The sequence below is a fragment of the Carettochelys insculpta genome, chromosome 9, assembly GCF_033958435.1.
Source record: "Carettochelys insculpta isolate YL-2023 chromosome 9, ASM3395843v1, whole genome shotgun sequence".
In the NCBI taxonomy this organism is placed as follows: Eukaryota; Metazoa; Chordata; order Testudines; family Carettochelyidae; genus Carettochelys; species Carettochelys insculpta.
Window position 1 is genome coordinate 10029747 of NC_134145.1, and position 21337 is coordinate 10051083.

The 21337-nt window shown below is 42.9% G+C and overlaps 1 protein-coding gene across 1 annotated transcript in view; it reads right to left on the reverse strand.

The window, feature by feature from the left end:
• The window catches only part of FAF1 (Fas associated factor 1), a 283789-nt gene that overhangs the window by 211864 nt on the left and 50588 nt on the right, over positions 1–21337 (reverse strand). The window contains exons 3-4 of the mRNA XM_075002704.1: positions 14408–14454; positions 10944–11152 (exon numbers count right to left, since the gene is read on the reverse strand). Of these exons, the coding sequence (XP_074858805.1) occupies positions 10944–11152; positions 14408–14454 (256 nt within the window). The remainder of the gene's footprint in view (positions 1–10943; positions 11153–14407; positions 14455–21337) is intronic.

Consider the following 21337-nt stretch of genomic DNA (forward strand, 5'->3'; position numbering starts at 1 on the left):
CTCTGTGAGGAAGTATCTTGAGTAGAACCCTTTCCCTCGGAGTTGCTCCGGCACTCTTTCCACTGCCCCTATAAGCATAAGATGGCCTACCTCCTGCTTGAGTCTCACTTCGTGGGAGGCGTCCTTTAGGTGGGGTCTGGGTGGAGGTCGTGGCGGTGGGAGGGAATCGCGTAACCTGTGGCCATGATCTCCAGTACCCATTTGTCTGTGGTGATCTTTTGCCACTGGTCGTAGAATGGTCGGAGGTGATGGTGGAATAGCCGCTTCAGATGACATTGCGCGATGGTAGCGATAGTGCAGCCCTCGATCTGTGTGTCAAACTTGTGGCCTTTGGCCCTGCCCCGAGGACGCACGGCTCTGTTGAGAACGTCGCCTGGGAGTTCTGTACTGTTGGTGCTGTTGATGTCGCCCTTGCTTGTAGTCCCTGTGGTACTGGGGATGCTGTGGTTGATACTGCAAACAGCTTCTGCGTGTCAAAGGGGAGATCAACGATCTTCGCCTGCAGATCCCTCGGGATACCCGAAGTCTGGAGCCAGGACTCCCTGCTCATGACCACTGCCGTAGCTGTTGAGCGTGCTGCCGTATCCGCTATGACTAGGGCGATCTGAACTCCCATCCTTGAGGCCGCGTAGCCTTCTTGCACGATAGCCTTGAGCACTGGCTTCTTGTCCTCTGGAAGCGAGTCCATGAGGGAGGTTAACCTAGAGTAGTTGTCGAAATTGTGGTTCGCTAGATGCGCTGCGTAATTCCCCATTCTCAACAGTAGGGTGGAGGAGGAGTAGACCTTTCTGCCGAACAGCTCTAGTTTCTTGGCATCTTTGTCCGTTCCCCCTGTTTTGAACTGAGACGTTTTTGATCTCTGTTGAGACGATTCTACCACCAGAGAATTTGGTTGCGGGTGCCTGAATAGGAACTCCATGCCCTTCGCCGGCACGAAGTATTTCTTGCCCGCTCTCTTGTAGACAGGCGGAATAGTCGCACGGGTCTGCCATATCGTGGTGGCGGACTCCAAGATTGCTTCGTCAAGTGGTATGGCTATTTTAGAGGAGGCCGGAGGTCTCAGATTTTTAAGGAGCTTATGGTGCTTCTCTTGCACCTCTGCTGTCTGGATGCCTTGCGTGAAAGGCCACCCTTTTAAACAGCTCTTGGAACTGTTTGAGAGTTCTCTTACACGAGGCTCCATAGACAGGGATTCCCTAGAAGTTAGTCAGATAGGGAACGTGGGAAATAATATATGGGCAAGATCAGATGTGAAACAATCGTGCATAAAAAAATCCACCACGTCTGTGAAAGGCGGACATATAAATAGTGGTAGTTTTCTAACATGCTTTTACACTAATGCTAGGAGTCTGTCTAATAAGATGGGTGAACTGGAGTACCTCATATCAAAGGAGGAAGTTGACATAATAGGCATCTCAGAAACATGGTAGAATGAGGACAATCAGTGGGACACTATCATACCGGGATATAAATTATATCGGAAAGACAGAACAGGTCGTGCGGGTGGCGGAGTGGTACTATATGTGAAGGATAATATAGAATCAAATGAAGTAAAAATCCTAAAGGAATCAAAATGTTCCATAGAATCATTATGGACAACAATTCATTCCTCTAATATGAATATGGCATTAGGAATATATTACCGACCACCTAACCAGGACAGTGATAGTGATGCTGAAATGTTAAGGGAGATTAGAGAGGCTATCAAAATAAAAAACACAGTAATAATAGGAGATTTCAATTATCCCCATATTGATTGGGTGCATGTCACCTCAGGACGGGATTCAGAGATTAAATTTCTTGATACCTTAAATGACTGCTTCTTGGAGCAGCTAGTACAGGAACCCACAAGGGGAGAGTCGATTCTCGATCTAGTCTTGACTGGAACGCAGGATCTGGTCCAAGAGGTAACTGTTACTGGACCGCTTGGAAATAGTGACCACAATATAATAACTTTTAATATTCCTGTGTCGGGAAGAACACCGCAGCGGTCAAACACTCTGGCATTTAATTTCAAAAAGGGGAATTACACTAAAATGAGGAAGCTAGTTAAACAGAAACTAAAAGGTAGAGTAATTAAACTAAAATCCCTGGAAGCTGCATGGAAACTGTTTAAAGACACCATACTAGAGGCCCAACTTAAATGTATACCCCAAATAAAAAAACACAGTAAGAGACCTAACAAAGAACCACCATGGCTAAACAGCCATGTTAAAAAGGCAGTGAGAGAGAAAAGGGCAGCTTTTAAAAAGTGGAAGTCAAATCCTAGTGAGGAAAATAGAAAGGAACATAAACACTCCCAAATTAACTGTCATAATGTAGTAAGAAAAGCCAAAAAAGAGTTTGAGGAACAGCTAGCCAAAAATTCAAAAAACAATAGTAAAATGTTTTTTAAATACATTAGAAGCAGGAAGCCTGCTAAAAAAGCAGTGGGGCCCTTGGATGATAAAGATATAAAAGGAGCGATCAAGGAAGACAGTGCCATTGCGGAGCGATTAAATGATTTCTTTGCTTCAGTCTTCACGGCTGAAGATGTTACAGAGGTTCCTAAATCTGAGCCAGCCTTTTTAGGCGACAAATCTGAAGAACTCACTCAGATTGAAGTGACATTAGAGGAGGTTTTGGAATTAATTGATAAGCTGAATAGTAACAAGTCTCCAGGACCAGATGGCATTCACCCAAGGGTTCTGAAAGAACTCAAATGTGAAATTGCGGAGTTATTAACAGTGGTTTGTAACCTATCCTTTAAATCCACTTTGGTACCAAATGACTGGAAGACGGCCAATATAACACCAATATTTAAAAAAGGCTCTAGAGGAGATCCTGGCAATTATAGACCGATAAGTTTAACATCAGTACCAGGTAAATTAGTAGAAACACTAGTAAAGAGTAAAATTGCAAGGCACATAGAAGAGCACGAATTGTTGGGCAAAAGTCAGCATGGTTTCTGCAGAGGGAAGTCGTGTCTGTCTAATCTATTAGAATTCTTTGAAGGGGTTAATAAACATGCGGACAAGGGGCACCCAGTGGACATAATATACCTAGATTTCCAGAAAGCCTTTGACACGGTCCCACACCAAAGGCTTTTATGTAAATTAGGTGGTCATGGGATAGGAGGAAAGGTCCTTTCATGGATCGGGAATTGGTTAAAAGACAGAAAACAAAGGGTTGGAATAAATGGTAAATTTTCACAATGGAGGGGGGTAACTAGTGGTGTTCCCCAGGGCTCAGTCCTGGGACCGATCCTGTTCAACTTGTTCATCAATGATCTAGAAAATGAGGTAAGCAGTGAGGTGGCAAAGTTTGCAGATGACACCAAGTTGTTCAGGACAGTCAAAAGCAAAAGGGATTGTGAAGAACTACAAAAAGATCTCAGCAAACTGAGTGATTGGGCAGCAAAATGGCAAATGAAATTTAATGTGGGTAAGTGTAAGGTAATGCATGTTGGAAAAAATAACCCAAATTACACGTACTACATGATGGGGTCAAATTTAGCTACGACAGATCAGGAAAGGGATCTTGGAGTTATAGTGGATAGTTCTCTGAAGACATCCACGCAGTGTGCAGCGGCAGTTAGTAAGGCACATAGGATGTTAGGAATTATTAAAAAAGGGATCGATAATAAGACAAAAGATATCATACTTCCCCTATATAAAACTATGGTACGCCCACATCTCGAGTACTGCATGCAGATGTGGTCTCCTCACCTCAAAAAAGATATATTGGCATTAGAAAAGGTTCAGAAAAGGGCGACTAAGATGATTAGGGGCTTGGAAAGGGTCCCATATGGGGAGAGGCTAGAGAGACTGGGACTTTTCAGTTTGGAAAAGAGGCGATTGAGGGGCGATATGATAGAGGTATATAAAATCATGAATGGTGTGGAGAAAGTGAATATAGAAAAATTATTTACCTTTTCCCATAATACAAGAACTAGGGGACACCAAATGAAATTGATGGGTAGTAGGTTCAAAACTAATAAAAGGAAATTTTTCTTCACACAGCGCACAGTCAACCTGTGGAACTCCTTGCCCGAGGAGGCTGTGAAGGCCAGGACTCTATTAGGGTTTAAAAAAGAGCTTGATAAATTTTTGCAGGTCAGGTCCATAAATGGCTATTAGCCAGGGATAAAGTATGGTGCCCTAGCCTTCATAACAAGGGCAGGAGATGGATGGCAGGAGATAAATCACTTGTCTTCTGTTCTCCTTCTCTGGGGCACCTGGCATTGGCCACCGTCGGCAGATGGGATGCTGGGCTTGATGGACCTTTGGTCTGACCCAGTATGGCCATTCTTATGTTCTTATGTTATCGTCCGGAGGATGGACATCCCCCGGGGCCGTAGCCTTATCCGGGGAGGACAGCGAGGAACCGCTAGGGTACGCCTCTCTGGACCCCTCCGGGTCCTGTTGACAGTGGTACATCCGCTCACTAGAAGCTTGCGAGGGAAAATCCCGGGGTTCCAGAACCAACTCCCCCTGAGATATCTGAGTCTCTGTCCCCATTCGTGATTGCCCTCAGGGATACGGAACTGTCTGTGGGGATCTGTCCCTGGTAGTATGCCTATGGTGTCTATGCCCCGCATGATAGGGGCGACCATGGTAACATAGGCACTGCTCCTGGGATGGTGACCTGGACCACTCCCTTGGTGCATAGCCCCTACGTCTGGGGGAGCAAGATCTTCTGGAGACATGGGACGCTGGAGAGACCGATTTGTGATAGTACTCAAGTGGCTCGAAGTCCAAGAAGGGCGAAGGTGGTCCAAGCTATGGGGAGGCTGGCTGTAGAAATGGAGATGGGGGCTCCGGATAGGCTAGGGGTGACCCCTGCCTTCTCGTTGGAGTCTGCAGCACGAGCGGAAGGCTCAGAGAAAGCAGCTCTGCAGCCCTGTCTGGAGAGGGACTGCGGTGCCGTGTTTTCTGTGCTGCCTTTCCCCTACCCTGTGGGGGTGGCTCCGCCCCCTGACGCGTCGGGGATCTCGGCCCCGTAGTCTGCACCGCGCTCGGCATGCTCCTCAGTGATGCCGCGCGGGCGGTCTCCCCCGGTGCCTGAAGGATGCGTGCCTGCGCGCTCTGTGCCGCCGGTTCCCCGGGGGTCGGTGCCGCTGTTTGCGGAGTCGCCGGTGCCGGCGCTTGCTTGGCCGCCACCCTGCCCGCGGTGCGGGGCGGCTGTTTGATCATCGGAGGCTGAACCTCCGCCACGTGCGTCTCCGCGCCGCCGCCGATCAGCTGTAGCTGCGGCTGGGGGCTGTGCGCTCCACCCGTCCCGCTTGCTGTTGCTGCCGGCAGGGATCGGGTTGGGGAGATTTTCCTCCGTTTTTGCGCTGATGGGATTAGGGATGCAACTTTCTTTTTATGGGCCCCGGAGGGTCCCTCCTGCTGCGGCCGCTCCAGCACGTCTGGCTGGAGGGCCTTGTCGAACAGCAGCATTTTCAGCCGCATTTCCCTGTCCTTCCTTGCTCTGGCTGTTAACTTGGCGCAGAAGGAACATTTCTGAGTGACATGGGATTCCCCCAAGCACCTTATACACTGACTGTGCCCATCAGATGCTGGCATCGCCTCGCGGCACGACTCACGCTTCTTGAATCCTGAAGAGGACATTGTGGTGAGTCTTTGAGTTGTTAATAGGGTATTTAGCACCATCTCTGTGCTTGTTCCCCTCTCGGATAAAGCCTGCCGCGGCAGGAGGGCTAATGGCCCTTGGCTCCTGGCCTCCGCTTGTTACTAGGACTGGAAGCTTTGAATTCCTTCCCTTTCTCTTTTTTTTTTTTTTTTTGTTGAAAACAACCACCGACTAACTCAATCTAAGACTGAAGAAACTTTAAAACAATTAAAAACGTTAAATACGCTAACTCTGGCTGTAGCCTGAGCGGATTCCGTCTGCAGCCGATGGCGGTTAAAGAGGAACTGGCGGGGACCGGATCACGCACGTGGCCAGGAGCGCACAAGGGAGCGGCGCGCACCGGCGCATGCGCGGTCCAGCAGAAACTGCTTGGAAGATCCAACCTGCGGCGCCGGGGCGAGCCCGACACCTAACGTGGAGCACCCACGGGGACACTCGAAGAAGAACCAATGTGCCTGCAGCCATGTACACCAGGAGTTGAAGGCAAACGCCTGGCTGAAATTTGGAGGCTGGACTTTATTGTCTCTATTAATAAGGAGAGCCTGTAGAATCTATGATGTTGGAAGGAGCATTTTTGCCTGAATGGAGCTATGGTTGGCTCCCATGAATTCTACCCTCTGTCCTGCTGCCAAAGTCAACATTTGCTCATTGCTGTGCAGGCTAGGATTCTGAATCATGCCCACATTGGTTTGAGTGACTCATTGGACTTCTGTGAAGCACCAGGCCCTGAGAAGGCAGTTGTCCAGGTGAGGATAAATCACAATGCCTTCTGAGCATAAGTGGTCTGCCACTACTGACAGGAACTTGGAGAATACCCTGAGGGCTGACAAGAGGTCAAATGGGAGTGCTCTGTACTGGTAGAGGTCCTGCCCTTGAGTGAATCTCAGGTAACATCTGTGACTTGGTATAATAAACATGTGGAAGTATGCACCCTGAAGGTCAAGGGCAGAGAACCAAGTGCCCTTCTCCAAGGCTGAAATGGTCATTGATAAGGTTATCTTGAACATCTGCCCTTTCACATATTTGAGTGTTCTGAGGTCCAATATGGGTCATCAAACTTCTTTTTTCTTCAGTATCAGGAAATAGTGAGAGCAGACACTTTTTCCTCGAGACATATGGGCACAGATTCAATGGCTTCTACACAGAGAAGATGGTTTACCTCTTGGCATAGTTGACCTCATGTGAAGGGTCCCTGAGAAGGACAGGGAAGGATGTTTGTGGGGATGAAGGGAGAAGTGGATGTTGCAAACATTCTGGATTCTCTCCAGTACCCACTAGCCTGAAGTTCTCTGCTCCTTAGAGTTGCAAATGGGGAACAGCACTCTGCAAAGGGATGGGTGAGGCTTTCCAGCATGAGATGGCAAGGAGAGTGTTGTACAGGCTCCTTGACCATCCTGTCAAAACTGCTACTTCTTAGTGAAGGGCTGAAATGAAGTTGTTTGGGGTCCTGACTGCTTTGCTCTGGGGAACCGTGGGTTTTTTTTGTGTGTCTTGTAAAATCTTTGTAACGAGAACTGACTGAGGACTGTACTTTCTTTAGTAGGTGGGAGTATAGATCCTAATGGATTCAAGCGTTGCTCTAAAATCCTTCAGCATGTGAAGGGATGTGTCTGCTCAGCAAATAACTTTGTTCCTTCAAAAGAAAGATCCTCTGCCATAGTTTGGTTCTCTTTAAGGAAACTGGATAAAAGAAACCATATAGCCTGTCTCATCACAACAGCCACTGAAACTGAATATGCCATCATGTCAGCTGCATCTAGTGCAGGTTGGAGGGTCATCTTAGCCACCAATTGGTCCTCATTAACTATGGCCTTGAACTGATCCTTATGAGTGTCAGGGAGTTGATCAACAAAGAATCCAAGTTTTGTGTAGTTCTGGCAGTCATACTTTGCTAACAAACTTTATAGTTAGTGACAGAGAACTGAAGGGGGGCTGATGAGTATGCCTTCCTGCTGAACACATCAAAAAAATTCCAATCCCTATAATAAGAGGTGGATTTAAACTGGTGCTGGCAGCCCTTAGCATTAACCATAACCAGAATGATGGAATTTGGAGGCAGGGTAGGAAAAGACAAATTTTATGTCCTTTCCTGGCACACAATACTTTTTGTCCATTTGCTTGTGCATTGGCAGGATTCTAAAGGGATCTAGTGAGGCTTCATTAATTAGAGGAGGTGGAAGGATGTAAAATGTTCACCAACTTGTGGTGGGACTCTGTCATCTCCTGTAATGGTATTTGCAGGGCTTCTGCTACCCTCTGTCCCAAGTCCCAGAATAACTTGACATCATCAGCCATCAACAGTGGAAGCAGCTTCACCATCTCCTCTGGTGATGATGATGAGAAATGGGCTTTGGGGAGTGACTTCTTCCTCCATCTCTGTCTCAAGTTCCTCCCCAGCTTATCTGAGATGGGAAGGGGTTTAGAAGTCCTAGAAGCCACAGCTGAAGAATGGTGCCTCTTGCTTTCTGGTATGCCACTTTAGACGCATAGGACATTCTGTTTCTGATTCTGACAAGGATCCCAATACAGTCATTGTGGTGGGTAGGGGCCCAGTGGTTGATACCACAACTGGTCAAACCACGGAGGATGTGGATCAAGAGAACTATATGCCTGGTGCCCACAGTGAAATTGGGCTCTATGAGGTGAGAGAAAAGAGCAGCAACAGTAAGACAATATAAACTGCACCTTTCGAACTAACACATTTAAGCTACGTCTAAACTGCAGGCTTCTGTCAGGAGACTGGAGGTCTCCTGGCAGAAATCTGCCATGTTGGGAGAGTTCTGCTGACATCCCTGTTCTCCTTGTTCCATGAGGAAGGAAGAGATGTCTCAGCAGAGGGTTTTTTGTTTTTTTTCCCCCCTGATATTTGGCTTCTCCCAACACAAAGCTGTCAGCAAGAGATACGCAAATGAGGTATGCAATCTGCTTATCTTTTGCTGACCGTTCTTGGCAATCTAGGCACAGCCTTGCTATATACAGACCAAGGCAGAAAATGTGGAATTTACTTTAAACATGGCATTCTAGAGCTCAGCATAGGAACTCTATGCACATGGATAGCAGGCAGCTATTCCACAACAGCACATCCCAGAGCATGCACTATTCCTTTCTTACAAATTGGTTTGTGCAAAGCCTTCGTGAAAATGGGTTGTAGTCAGTGGAGCCAAGAGCCGCTGCAAGCTCTGGGCATAGGAAGGGGTGGGGCCAATAGTGGGAGGGGCGGAGCCTAGGACATTAGGCCCTCTGTGCCACCCGGACCACACAGCTGCTGCCCTCCCAGATACACACATGCACACTTCACAGATGCATGCAGCAATGCTGCCACAGCAATTCGAAGGGGCAGGAGCTCCAGCCACTGCCTCTGTCTTTGAAACACTGGGCCCATCAGTGGGCTGGGTTGTGGTTAATACATCATAGGAACCAATTTCAAGTTTTAAGAACTATTCAGATTTTTTACGCAGTTTTCATTGCAGGATGTAGTCCCAAAAATATCCAATTCAATCCACTGTCACACTGAGCCAGCACTGCTCTGAGTTGTAGTTTTTCTGGCTTTGTGCAGGAGGTAATATTTGCATTTACCCTAAGAAACGATGACATAGGAAAATGCAGCTACACGTTTAAGAACACATCTGTTTTCACACATGTATTCCAAATGGGTTCTGGCTGAACACTGAAAATCTTCCATTTCATTTCTCCACCAGTACTGCTAAACAATCTTTTATACCAACTGATTTAATACTACTGTTGAATTTAGCCTGTAACTTTTCAGACTATCTTGATGAAATTACGTACGTGAATAATACATTTTGGGTTTCTGGAGTGATCTTGAGTCTTCAGTCATTTATACCTGTGCTAAGTGGGTTTAAAATTATTGTATGTAAGAGTGCAGAATTCTGATTTGGTGGTGCTGTTATACCTATGCTGCACAGATCTAAGTGACTGCACAAATTACAAAGAAGAGGAGAATCAAACCAAACCTGGGAAATATCAGTTCAATCTTAACAGACCAAAATAAATACCACTAGGTGTCACCCTTTCATACTGTATAAAATACGATATTGACAAACAACTGGTTTCACTTTAAAATTATATGGGACTAATTTTATTAACACACTGACTGCAATGTGGTATTTTATTCAGTATCTTTTCACTTTACTTACAGTTTTGGTTTTTAGAAGTACTTCAGGTAAATGAATACGGGATTAACTTCTACAACAGCTAAAAGAAATTTTTGTAATCACCAGTTTACAAAGAATGTCAGAGGATCTGATGCTTGCCACATGAACACAGGTTTCAATATGCTAGACCTAGCAATTAGAGCCCAGCAGGGATACAAAAGTGTGGATCCACATCCACTAGACTTCACATTCGATCCGCAATCCGGATTTTACCTCCATTCACACAACAAATCTGGAGGAGGGTGAGTATTGACCAGTAAGGACAGGGCAGTGTCATGCAAGGAAGAGGCAGCAGCAGAAAAGCAGGGACCTCAGGCCAGGGCTCCGCAAGTCAGTCCTCAGGGGGGAGTGGGCTGGGGGCGGGAAACCAGGCTGGGCAGGGCCGGTACTCAACCCCCTTTGCACAGCGATTTAGGACACAGCTTCTTGTGTCCCTTCCCTGCCAGCAGGTCAGGGACCTGCCCTGGTGCCCAACACCAGTGGGGTGGGGGGGGGAAGTGAGGGGATGGGGATGAGGGAGAGAGAAAGCTGTCTGGGCAGGTATCTGCTCCACCATCAGCAAATATTTGTGGATATGCAGCACTCTACTAGCAGTGTAATAATCTTAGATATGTAAAAACAAGTTTGCACATACTCTTACAAAAAGGAGTCTAAACAAAAAAGTGTAAATAGCAACAAATTATGCGTTTTTGAAGATGGCTAGTAAAACACCTTCTCAAATAGTCAGAATTCCTTCCAACCCCAAAAGACCATGAAAATGTTTATGTGCAAAGAAGTATGAGGCAACCATGCCCAGCCCTGCAGTCAGAGGGATCCTAGCCCACATGTCACTGATCTGAAGCGAGAAGGATCAATTTATCCAAAAAGTAATGCAGATATCACATGCTCATTGGAGCACAAAAGTTAGCAGTTCACATCTGCATCATTCCTAGCTGTGGGCTTGTGCCTTCATGCTACAATGAACTCAGACTCAAATTTGATTTCAAAAGCAAATCTAAATAATTTTACTTCAAAAAAAATAATTTTGCAGATTAATCATTAAAATAAGTGGTGCCGGGTTTTGTAATTGGTATTTACAGCTGCTATTTTTTATCATTTTTCTTTTTTATTATTGTACCATAACACTTATTTTTCATTCTAAATAAACCTTACCAACTGTGCAGCTGTCTTCAAGTACTACGTCCACATTTCTGTCTCTGTATTCAACCCTGAAGTCAAGCATCCGCGGTTGTCTCTCCACTATCTGTCGGGATGGCACTACATGTCGAAATGCTGAGGATGAGGAAGAGGTTGAAGAAGATGCTGTAGGATGACTTGTGGGACCATAAGCTGGTCCTTGCAAAGTCTCTCCACCATATTCACTGAAAGATACATAGTTCAGGGAATTTAACTAGAGAAGACTGAGAACTGAATTATTTGAAGAAGTTTGAGCCAAACAAGATGAGCAGTATATTGCTTTACTGTCATCTGCAACTTACAATATATTAGTCACAAGCGTATCATGTGTCTGACATACAAGCTATTTTACTAACAATATAAGAAATTATAGCATCTAAAATTTTTCTTATATATTATCAACTCAGTGAGAGATTGTTTACAACATGGTCATGCAGTATTTTAACAATCTCTTGGGCCTCAAGTTTAACATATGTATTACAAATCACACAATGATTTGCTGAGGAGATGCACAATATTGCCGCTTCATGGGAACACTACACATCCATACTAGAATCCCAAGGATACACCATGTTTAAAATTTTACATAGTAGCCACCATTCTACTACTACATCATCAGGCTAGTGTCATCCCACAAAAGTCTAAGAGAAAATGAAACAGATAATTTTTTGCTTCAGGCATTTAAAGGAGATTATAGAGACATGAGTGTATCAGTTTCAGACTAAAATCTAGAAATACACGTTAACATACAGACTGTCAAATTCCAGTTTCCCCTCCAGCCTCCCCTCCTTCCCACTACTCCTATGCACTTGTATATGGGCCACATTTAGCCTCTCTCCAAAGAGCACACTACTGGAGATTAGTAAGCAGTGTGACAAAACAAGGCAAATTAAGGAACACCATTAAGGTCAAAGAGAATATGGACCCACTTTGGCATAATAAGCCTTTTGCCTACTAAAACGAACATTCCACTAAAGGAATCCAGGAAATAATGTTTGTGCAGCACGTCTGGAGCTGTGCCCTGTGGATGTTCTCAAGTGGTAGACAGTGACGACAGACACATAGCGAAATCTTTATGGGAGACTATCCTTATTAGGTAGCCCCAGAGGATCTGATGTCTGGAACATGCTAACAGACTGTGTGCTTCAAGGGTGCAATATGAATGAATAATACGTCAGGTTTTAACAGGGCTGCTGAAATTTGGAACCATGTCAATTTCGATTTTTAAAAGTCAGTCAAAGTATCTTGATTCAAAAGTTTTATAAAACAATTGTTAAACTCCCCCCCTTCCTTAGTGATGATACAAACTCTGAGCCAGTCTAGTTGTTGCACACACATTACATAATTAACAAACACCATCTACATTCCCAACCGTCTGCTGGTGCAATTCCTATCATTTTAACTCCCACATTCTGAAAAGAAAAAAATTAAGTGTTATGCTTTTCTAGGAGTACAAAGGACTCTTGTGCTTTTCTCTAGTCAGCAGACACACACAGAGGAATTCTCAGCTATGTGAAACCTACAGGGACGTCAGAGTTCTAAAAGCACACAAGGACACAAGGAATCTGTCTGTTTTGTAGAGCTTTTTTTTTAAAAATTACAATACTAAGTACAAGCTTTATTATCCATCATCCCCGGGCAACCAGGGATGTCGGATAATAAAACGTGCCGAATAGTCAAGCTGGTGCTGGAAGCCAGAGCCACTTTGCCTCTGGCCCAGCAGAAGGCCTCTGACTCCAGCCAGTCAGCCAGCCCCACAACAGCCAGCCCAATGACCAGAGAACTGGCCCCATGGCATGCTGGTTAACCTAATGTGCCAGCTATCCAGGTACCGAATAACTGAACTGTTACTGTACCACTAGCTCTGCATAACAAATTCCTGAACAATTACCATGTACTGATCCAAATTTTTTAAGCAGGAGGGATTACTGAACATTAAAATTAAAAAGTAATACATTAGTTTCTGTGGCACTGATTTGGCTAGTAATTCTAAACCGCATTCTCAGAACACACCTCTTTAAATCACTACTGTGTTACATTTAATGACCGAGGGGATACCTGTTTTCTGAAAACTTTATTTGCATTCAAAAAAGACAGGCCATAAATACAATGAGCTACCACCAACTGGACACTCACGTAATAATTCGATTTGGCAAATTCTTTGCTCTAGGAGATTATGAGTGAAATTTTCAAAGGAGTGTAGGAGAGTAAGGTGCCCATCTTCCATTGAAAACCAATGGAAATTGGGTGCCTAATTCTCTTCAGCCTCTGAAATGCTACCTTATGAGATGCAAAACCCCAAAACAGTTTAAGGCCCATTCTGCTGCCTTGCTTTTTTTAAATAAAGAAAGAAATGCTGAAGAAAGGTTTTGAGTGTTAAGCACCGGACTTGCCTTTTATTAAAGCCTTCACATATTGCTGAACTAAATGAAAAAATTACTGCTAATCAGTCTGGCATCTCTGGGCACTACATTAGTAAAAACAGAAAGTAAATATCCATTCACTGCACCAAATAAACAAGGAGTTAATCCTGAGAGTAAAAGGAGTGACTGTTGACTTGAAGGTACATCATTTAAGACCTAATAATTAAATACAGCATAACTGTCAAAATACTGATTTACTTACTTTATAACTAGCATAAACCATAACTTAAGAACATTACAAAACATCATGTGGAGCATTTGTCCTAAATACTTTGTATCATAACATTCTACTGGCTCTCCCACACAGGCTGGGCTGTTTCTGATTGCCTCATCGGCACTTTGCAGATCATACTTCAGTGACTTAGAATCCCAGTCATGAGCGCACAAGCTAAAACTGAATTCAAAGTTTGAAAGAAAACAAGCACATCTGTTTTTTGAAGTGAGTAATCTACTTTCTTTGACTCTGTATCCTTTACCTGCAATCCTCTGAAAGGGCACCAGCCTATGTAAGAGAAAAATTATCACCAACTTTCATGCATGTATGTACATGCACAAAAAGAGAAAAGAAAAAAATTAGCCAAGGACACAAGGGTAATTCTCATCTGTTAGAAAAAGTGCTTTGGGATTTTTAGGTACATGCAGAACAGACAAGATCTCACTTTTAGGAAATCATCTGACAGAGTCAGAGTTCACCAACTGTATACCACACAAGAGCCGATGCCACACCTACTGAAGCCAGTGGAAAGATTTCACTGACATTAATGAGTGTTGGTTCAGGGCCTTAGTTAGTCTGGGAAAGTTGAGGGGTTCAGTAAACCTTGCCAGGGAGCTGAACTTCTGGCCCCAAGAAATCTAACTGTTTCAAAATGATACTTACAGCATCACATCCTCCTCCAAAGAGAGAAAGTTAGGGATAAAGAAAGAAGAGGTAGGGGAAGAAAGAAAGTAAATCTCTTCCATGACTGCTATTACACAATACCTTTATCTGCCACTAGTGCTCCAAGGTTCTTTACCTACCTTTGTAGAATGCCATTTTCTTGTGGTATTACGCCATTTATAGCTGCCTGTAAACAAAAGATATACAGTGAGTGAACAAGCAAGTCAGCAACAAAAGATCAGACAAATCTGAGCTATTTCTGCAAAGCAATTCAAATGTGCTCATATAAAAATTACTCAAATTGCCTAAACAAAATCCTCTGTGCTCCATAAGCACATCAAATATTCTCCATTCAGTTAACACAGAAGCATCTGACAAGTATCAGAGGGGTAGCTGCGTTAGTCTGGATCTCCAAAAGCAACGAGGGGTCCTGTGGCACCTTATAGACTAACAGAAATGTGTGAGCATAAGCTTTCGTGGGCAAAGATGACCTGCATCTGAGGAAGTGGGTCTTTGCCCATGAAAGCTTATGCTCATACATTTCTGTTACTCTATAAAGCATCTGACAGTCCCACTAAAGTACATTCTTGCAATAAGCTCTATTTAGGCCTGAAACAAAACTTTGGATTCAAACTGTATAGATCTTTATAAAAGGCAAAACTAAAACTTTCTAAATTTGAGGTTTCAAAATCCCAGGGTTGTTAGATTTGGTTGATCATGCACATAGAATTACCATTTCAGAACCAACAGAGAGCTGAGGGCAGGATGTTTATGTCCATTTACATATTTCAGTAATTTTAAGATGGGGCTAACATTTAACATATCAAATCTCTACCTAGAAAGTTTTGTTCTCTTTAATACTTTGTTAGAGGGTCTTAATTTCCTATTTCATGGGAAGGTACCAGCTTCTTGACCTGTTCCAAAAATTAGTTTATTTCACTCTTTCCTAATTAAGTTAGCTCAATTTCATTGATCACATATGTTTATTACAGTCAACATTTTTCGATATAAGTATTTATGGGAAAAGAAAAGCCACAATCAACAGAGAATTTAGTTTACGACAGCCAGAATGCCCATTCTAGGATGCCTAGTTCAGGAAATTACTGCAAACATCATTAAGAAAGAGACTACATGGTCCAGAAAGGCAGCAGGCTCGCGTAAATTTCCATGGTGCTCAGAAGGATCAAAGTTCCGCCCTCCTCCCCAACACCTCCCTCCCTCTCTTCATTGCCCCCTCCCCCACATGCCAGGCAGGGGAACTGGAGGCTGACAGAGCCAGATTAACTTTTTGTGAATCCAGCTCATCAATTTGTGGGCCCCTTAGGGGGCAATGGACCACAGTGTAGGGATGTCAGTCCTTGGCGCAAGGGCCCGGCCAGGGGTAATGGGGCATGGCATCAGAGAGACGATGCCACTCTGCCTATTACAAGAGCTCTGTCTACAAACTGGCATCTCTGTGCTGCCGGTGTGCCCCTTCAACATGGGGGTGGGTCTACACCATGCTCGGCAGCTACCTCCCCCAGCACCCATAATGCCTAGTATTCCCACACACAAATTTTTGTCTCTGTTGCTGCTGCAATTATGTATTTCCAGTTCCAAATGACACGTGTGGTTGACACGTCAGTTTATAACTCTGGTGTTCGTAACTTTACTCTTCTACTGTACCAAATTCTACTCCCAGCTCTCATACTGAGTCTCTTTACAACCTGGGGTAAGACACTGTTAAATTTTCAAACTAGCTATTACTTCGGGTACCCACATTTAGACACTTACGGGCTTAAACTTCACATTGATTGAATGGCCACTGTAAACGAATCAATAAGTGATAGATTTGGATGTTCAGTATCTCTGAAAAATAAAAATCAGGCCCCTACTACCTAAAAGGCAGCAGCACTTGAGAAACAGGCCTGCTTTTGAAATCTGGCCCTTAACCTTTTTCTTTCAATTTTCCCATCTGGAAAGCAGAAGGGATAAAACTTACCCCTACATTGTTACCTACTTCTATCCCCTTTGGATGAACTTTTGTAAATCACTTTAAAGATGATAAATTATGCAGTAATAAACTGTTTAAGGTATCCAGGTATCTACACTCTAAATATTCTATAGTTAGCTGTCAAGATCTCTGATGTATGTGTTGTGGGGATATCCCCTGTAACAATTCAAAAAATCCTGTACCACATGGAATGGTAGAACGTTTAAACAAGGAGAGTAACCGAAGCCCATTACACCACATCATCTGGCTGGAAAGTAATTGTCTTCTGACATGATTACATTATTCCACTCTACAGGAGCAAACACATGTTCTCTATTATGTTTCCCAAACATCTGAAGCCTAGTGTATGCAGGAAGATAATACTCAGAAAACATCAGTGTTTTGGTAAGCGGATTTTGGGAGCCTCTGCATACAGTCTTACTTTTTCAAGATATGTTGCAAGTTGATAAAAACAGAACATGGAATCTTAAGCTTGATCAAAGCTTTAGTAAAATATTTAAAAAGGGACAACTGTGTTGGAACTGGATTCTCAACAAGACTGCAACTGAAATGGTATAGTCTGCCACCAGCCACCATATGTAACTATGGATCCTGTCTAACAAAGAGGGGCGTATTTTCCTGAATGCTGGGGGCTAGCCATCATTTCTTAGCAGGAAATGATTTATGGGTTAGAACAGGGATCGACAACCTTTCCAAGTCAGAATGGTGAAATCTGACCTTTTGACCTCTATGTGCAGTCCAAGTATTGGTGATACTTTTTAAAGTCACTAGTAGTCCTACTTATAACAACTTCGTTAATAAATAAATAGGGATGCAGAGCTTTACCATTTAAGTGGTAATTGATCGTATTAGCTGGTCTTTTATTAATCCACAGGCAGCATGGGGCAGCTGCCTGTGGGAAGAAAGGTGGGACTGAGCTCCTACCTCACATGCCGATAAAAATTGGCTCCCATGGCACTCTTGGCACCTGTGCTGGGGGTTACTGACCTCCTGATTTGGAGGGTTATATATTAAACAATGCCTAGCACTGAGGTAGCATTTCAAGCACTTGTTAAAGTCCAAATTAGTCCTCCAAACATACCAATGACATAGGTTATGCTAATTGTTAAGAAGGTAAACTTAAGCAACTGGATAAGGAATTGTCAAGGGCCAGAGTGGAAGTCAGTGTCAGAACCAGGGCCAGAATTAGAAAGCCGGAGACCCTGGTTCCCTTCATCTATTCAGCTATGGGTGTACAAGTGAAGAAAGTAGGGAGGAGTGATAAAAACCGCCTCACATTACGTGTCTACTCATGAATACATACAGAAGTTGCTCCACACACTTTGATTCCACTTGAGACAAAGATATTGCTTTTTCAACAAAGCTACTAAGCAGGTCATTTGCCAGCAGAACTATTACACAGTCAAGACATTGGACAAGAATTTTATAAAGTCAAACTCTAATTGACCAAGCTAGTTTTTCTGATGTTGGCCCACATATTCCACAACACCTAGAACATATGCTAGGATTTCACACACTGCAGAAAAATAGACAGACAATCTGGAAGTCACTATAGTTTGGATCGAGGCTCTGGAAGAACAGTCTTCTGGTGAGTGTGTGGGAGATATGTGACTTAGAGCTGCTTTTCACTACAAAAAGGTGCAACTTCAGGACATCTCAATGCAAGGAGATTTCCGACTTGACATTCCTGATTGTTGAACAGGCATATTATGAAATGTAGACAACATTCAGGCATTTTACAACTGAGCTGTTCTTGAATTTGCTCTGAGTAGGGTCAGAAAATATGGTAGAAAAAAAATGCCAAAATCCTGTCTGCTCTTCAGTCTAGTAGACACATCCTAAGAGACAGGAGAGTCACAGAAGATCAGCATAGGAGAGTTCACCATTTCTAATGACCTCTGGGGAGAAGGAAACTGTTTCCTTTGGAATGGATTCATACCAAGCTGCTTCTGCACTTTATTGGTCTCCATCAGGCTGAAATTTAAAAATTTATTTTCAGTGTCTTGTGAATTCAGTGGCACTCAAGTCACTGGACTCTGGGAAGCCATTGTCCAGTTAGACTTATCAACTGGTAGCAAAGGTAGTCATATATTTACTATTGCTTTAGCAGCATTAAAGAAATGTTAGAAATGGTAGTTGGCTAATGAATCATACAAAAATTATGAACTAGGTTTTGTTTCAGTACAATAAACTAACATTTTTTAATTTTAATATATAGTGTGTTACTATTACCCTATAATATCAACCAGTAATAATTGCTGCTATTGAATTCAGTTAAATAACTATGATGCTCTTAATACTTGTCATGCATTTTGGAAAAAATATACAAAGAACAATATAATAGTCAACTAATTTGCCATCATTTAAGTAGTGGTGCTCTGGTAACCACAAAATGCTTTGTTAACCCTGTGTCATGTACATGGAACAACGGCAGCTGGTTATACCTAATGACCATCTTAATCTAATAAACCACTGGGAACAGGTCTCCTCAACAACAGACATTTTCTTCCTTGTCATTTAATAGGACTTAATTGTGCAACTTGGTGAACCAAAAGACAGCAAGTTCAGTTCTTAGGAACAGTCACCACTGATAATGGTAACATGAGACCCTGGAATTCTCTTTACCTCACAAAAAAATAAAGTCACACTTGCAATGAAAATCTAGTACAGTAGTTGATATATTTAGAGTTCAACATTTCCATATTTTGTAAAGCCTAGTTTTTACAAAATATCTGTGAGGCTGAAACTAGCTCAAGCTTTCCCACATTCAGTTACAAAAGCTCAAATTATTAGATAAGATGGGGGGCTTCAAGCTACTTCCTCAAAGACTTAACAACCCATCTATGCCTTCCTCTCAGGTCCCCAATTTGAACTGTGAACTTGACAGCATTAAAGGGTCAGGAGAGGGGTGCACGTGTCTCTTGGTGATTTGAGTAAGCAACCATTTCTGTGTCTCAGTCTTGAAAATGCCAATAAAGGACACGTGGACAGCTTATGCTCCAGTGCCTGGGAGACTAACTAAATACAAACAAACGATTAATGAAAGATAAAAGAAAATGAGTCTCCTCCATTAAACAATTCAGTCTTCCTCATTAAGCAAACATTTAATACACTGATAGACTCTCTTAACTTGTGTGTCCATCCAAGACAACTTGTGATTCATAATAAAAAAAATTAAAAGACTATTTCTTTTGAAATTATTTTAGTAAACCCTTTACTATCTTTAGATTAAAATTTAACCAATCTTAAGCAGAAACATAGACACGAGTAAATTCAAAACTCCACAACCTTTGTAGTGTCTAGCTCAGTGGTTCTCAATCTGCAGCCCACAGGCCACTTGAACCCTAATCAGCACACAGCTGTGGCCCACGTGACTTTCTCAGGGCCCTACATGTACTTTATATATTGTGTGAATGCACCCCACATTACACACAGAGCTGTATGTGCAGCCCACAATGGTAAACATGTTGAGAAGATACCTAGGACAAACTAACCAGCAAAACCAGTTTTACTCCAGTATAACTTGCACCTGTGCTAGGGATTTTGCCAATGCAGAAAATGTAAACCCCCATTTCTCTAAACAACATTCCTATGTCAGCAAAGGTTTCTAGCATAACTTCAGCCTTAATGTCTTATCCAACAGTTTAGGGGAACCGAAAGTGGCATTTATCTATGCTGCATTTAGTTCTTCTGTATTACAACATGTGACATTCTACAACCGGTGGGTCTACACAGAGATTTTGCAGTAATTACAGCTTGTTTCCAGCAGATGGCACTAGGACCTACCTACTAACTACTATTTAAAATGGACAAATATTTGTAAAAAGACTGCAAGGATTAGTGAACTGAATACTAATAACTGAGTAAGATAAGCAGACACCATTTTGGACCCAACTACATGAACTTCCCATTCTGTGTGATAATTCAAAATCCATGGAACTGCCAGATTTACAGTTTTAGAGAAAAAAAATGTGAATAAAAAGCACATTGCTCTCTTTCAAAACAATGCCTGTAGTTGCATTAATGTAGGCTGTAACTATCGGTGAATTCTGAAAGATTGAGAGATGGGATAATCCTTGTGTTTCTTTCTCCCCAACCTGAAAACTCATGCGTGCATACATATATTATGCAGCCTTCCTCTCCCCATTCTCAAAACTCTGCTCAGTAAATGCTACAGCCAGCAAATCTAGTATTTTCCATTATAATATTTGATGAGTAGACGGATCAACTCCATATAACTGATGTCCATATTTCTCTGAGTCACAGGCTCACCCTGTAAATGTAACCACTGATATTCTTGATTGTGCATTGACGTCTGTCAAAGGATTGGGCAGGGGGCTAGACTCAATGACCTCCTGAGGTCTCTTCTAGCCCTAGAATTCTTTTATTCTGTTTTTGCTGATGGTTCTACTAGGTTTATTAAACAAATGCCTATCCCATATTTTGGGAATTCTTTTATAATTTATGGTCACAATAAGTTGTAACAGACTTCTCAGCCTGCTTCAGAATCAGACATACTAAGTTCATTGCTGCAGAGGAACTGTGTGCTGAATTGAACAGAAAGGTGTATTCCCTGACCCTTGCACAATGAAAACTCAGGAATGCTTTTAAAGCACCTTGTTCTTGTGAATGACATTACCCGTCCACTGCTGATAGCCCCTTTCAGACACTCTTGCCCAAAAAGTTATGGGGGAAATCAACAAGACTATTTTGATAGATAAAAAAATCTATAGACATATAACGTAGTGCTTGATTAAACTATGTAACACTACATATGGATTACAGAGTGGACTTTTCACCTCTAACATATGTCACATTGTACTTTGTTTAAAAGGAGCTAGCCATATAAAGAAGACTGGACAGGGCCTCTTGAAACATCCACGCACTGGAATTCAAATCTTGTAGTAACTTAGTTTCAAGCTCTTGGAGAAGATGACAGACTCTTGAAGAAGTTGTAACAGCAGGTTGGAGGGTTTTCAGTGTCTCAAACTGCTTTTGTATGTAAATGAAAAACCTGGGCACGTTTGAGTATTCTATTTATTTTATTTTTCTTCAGTGCTGTTAATAGAATAATATC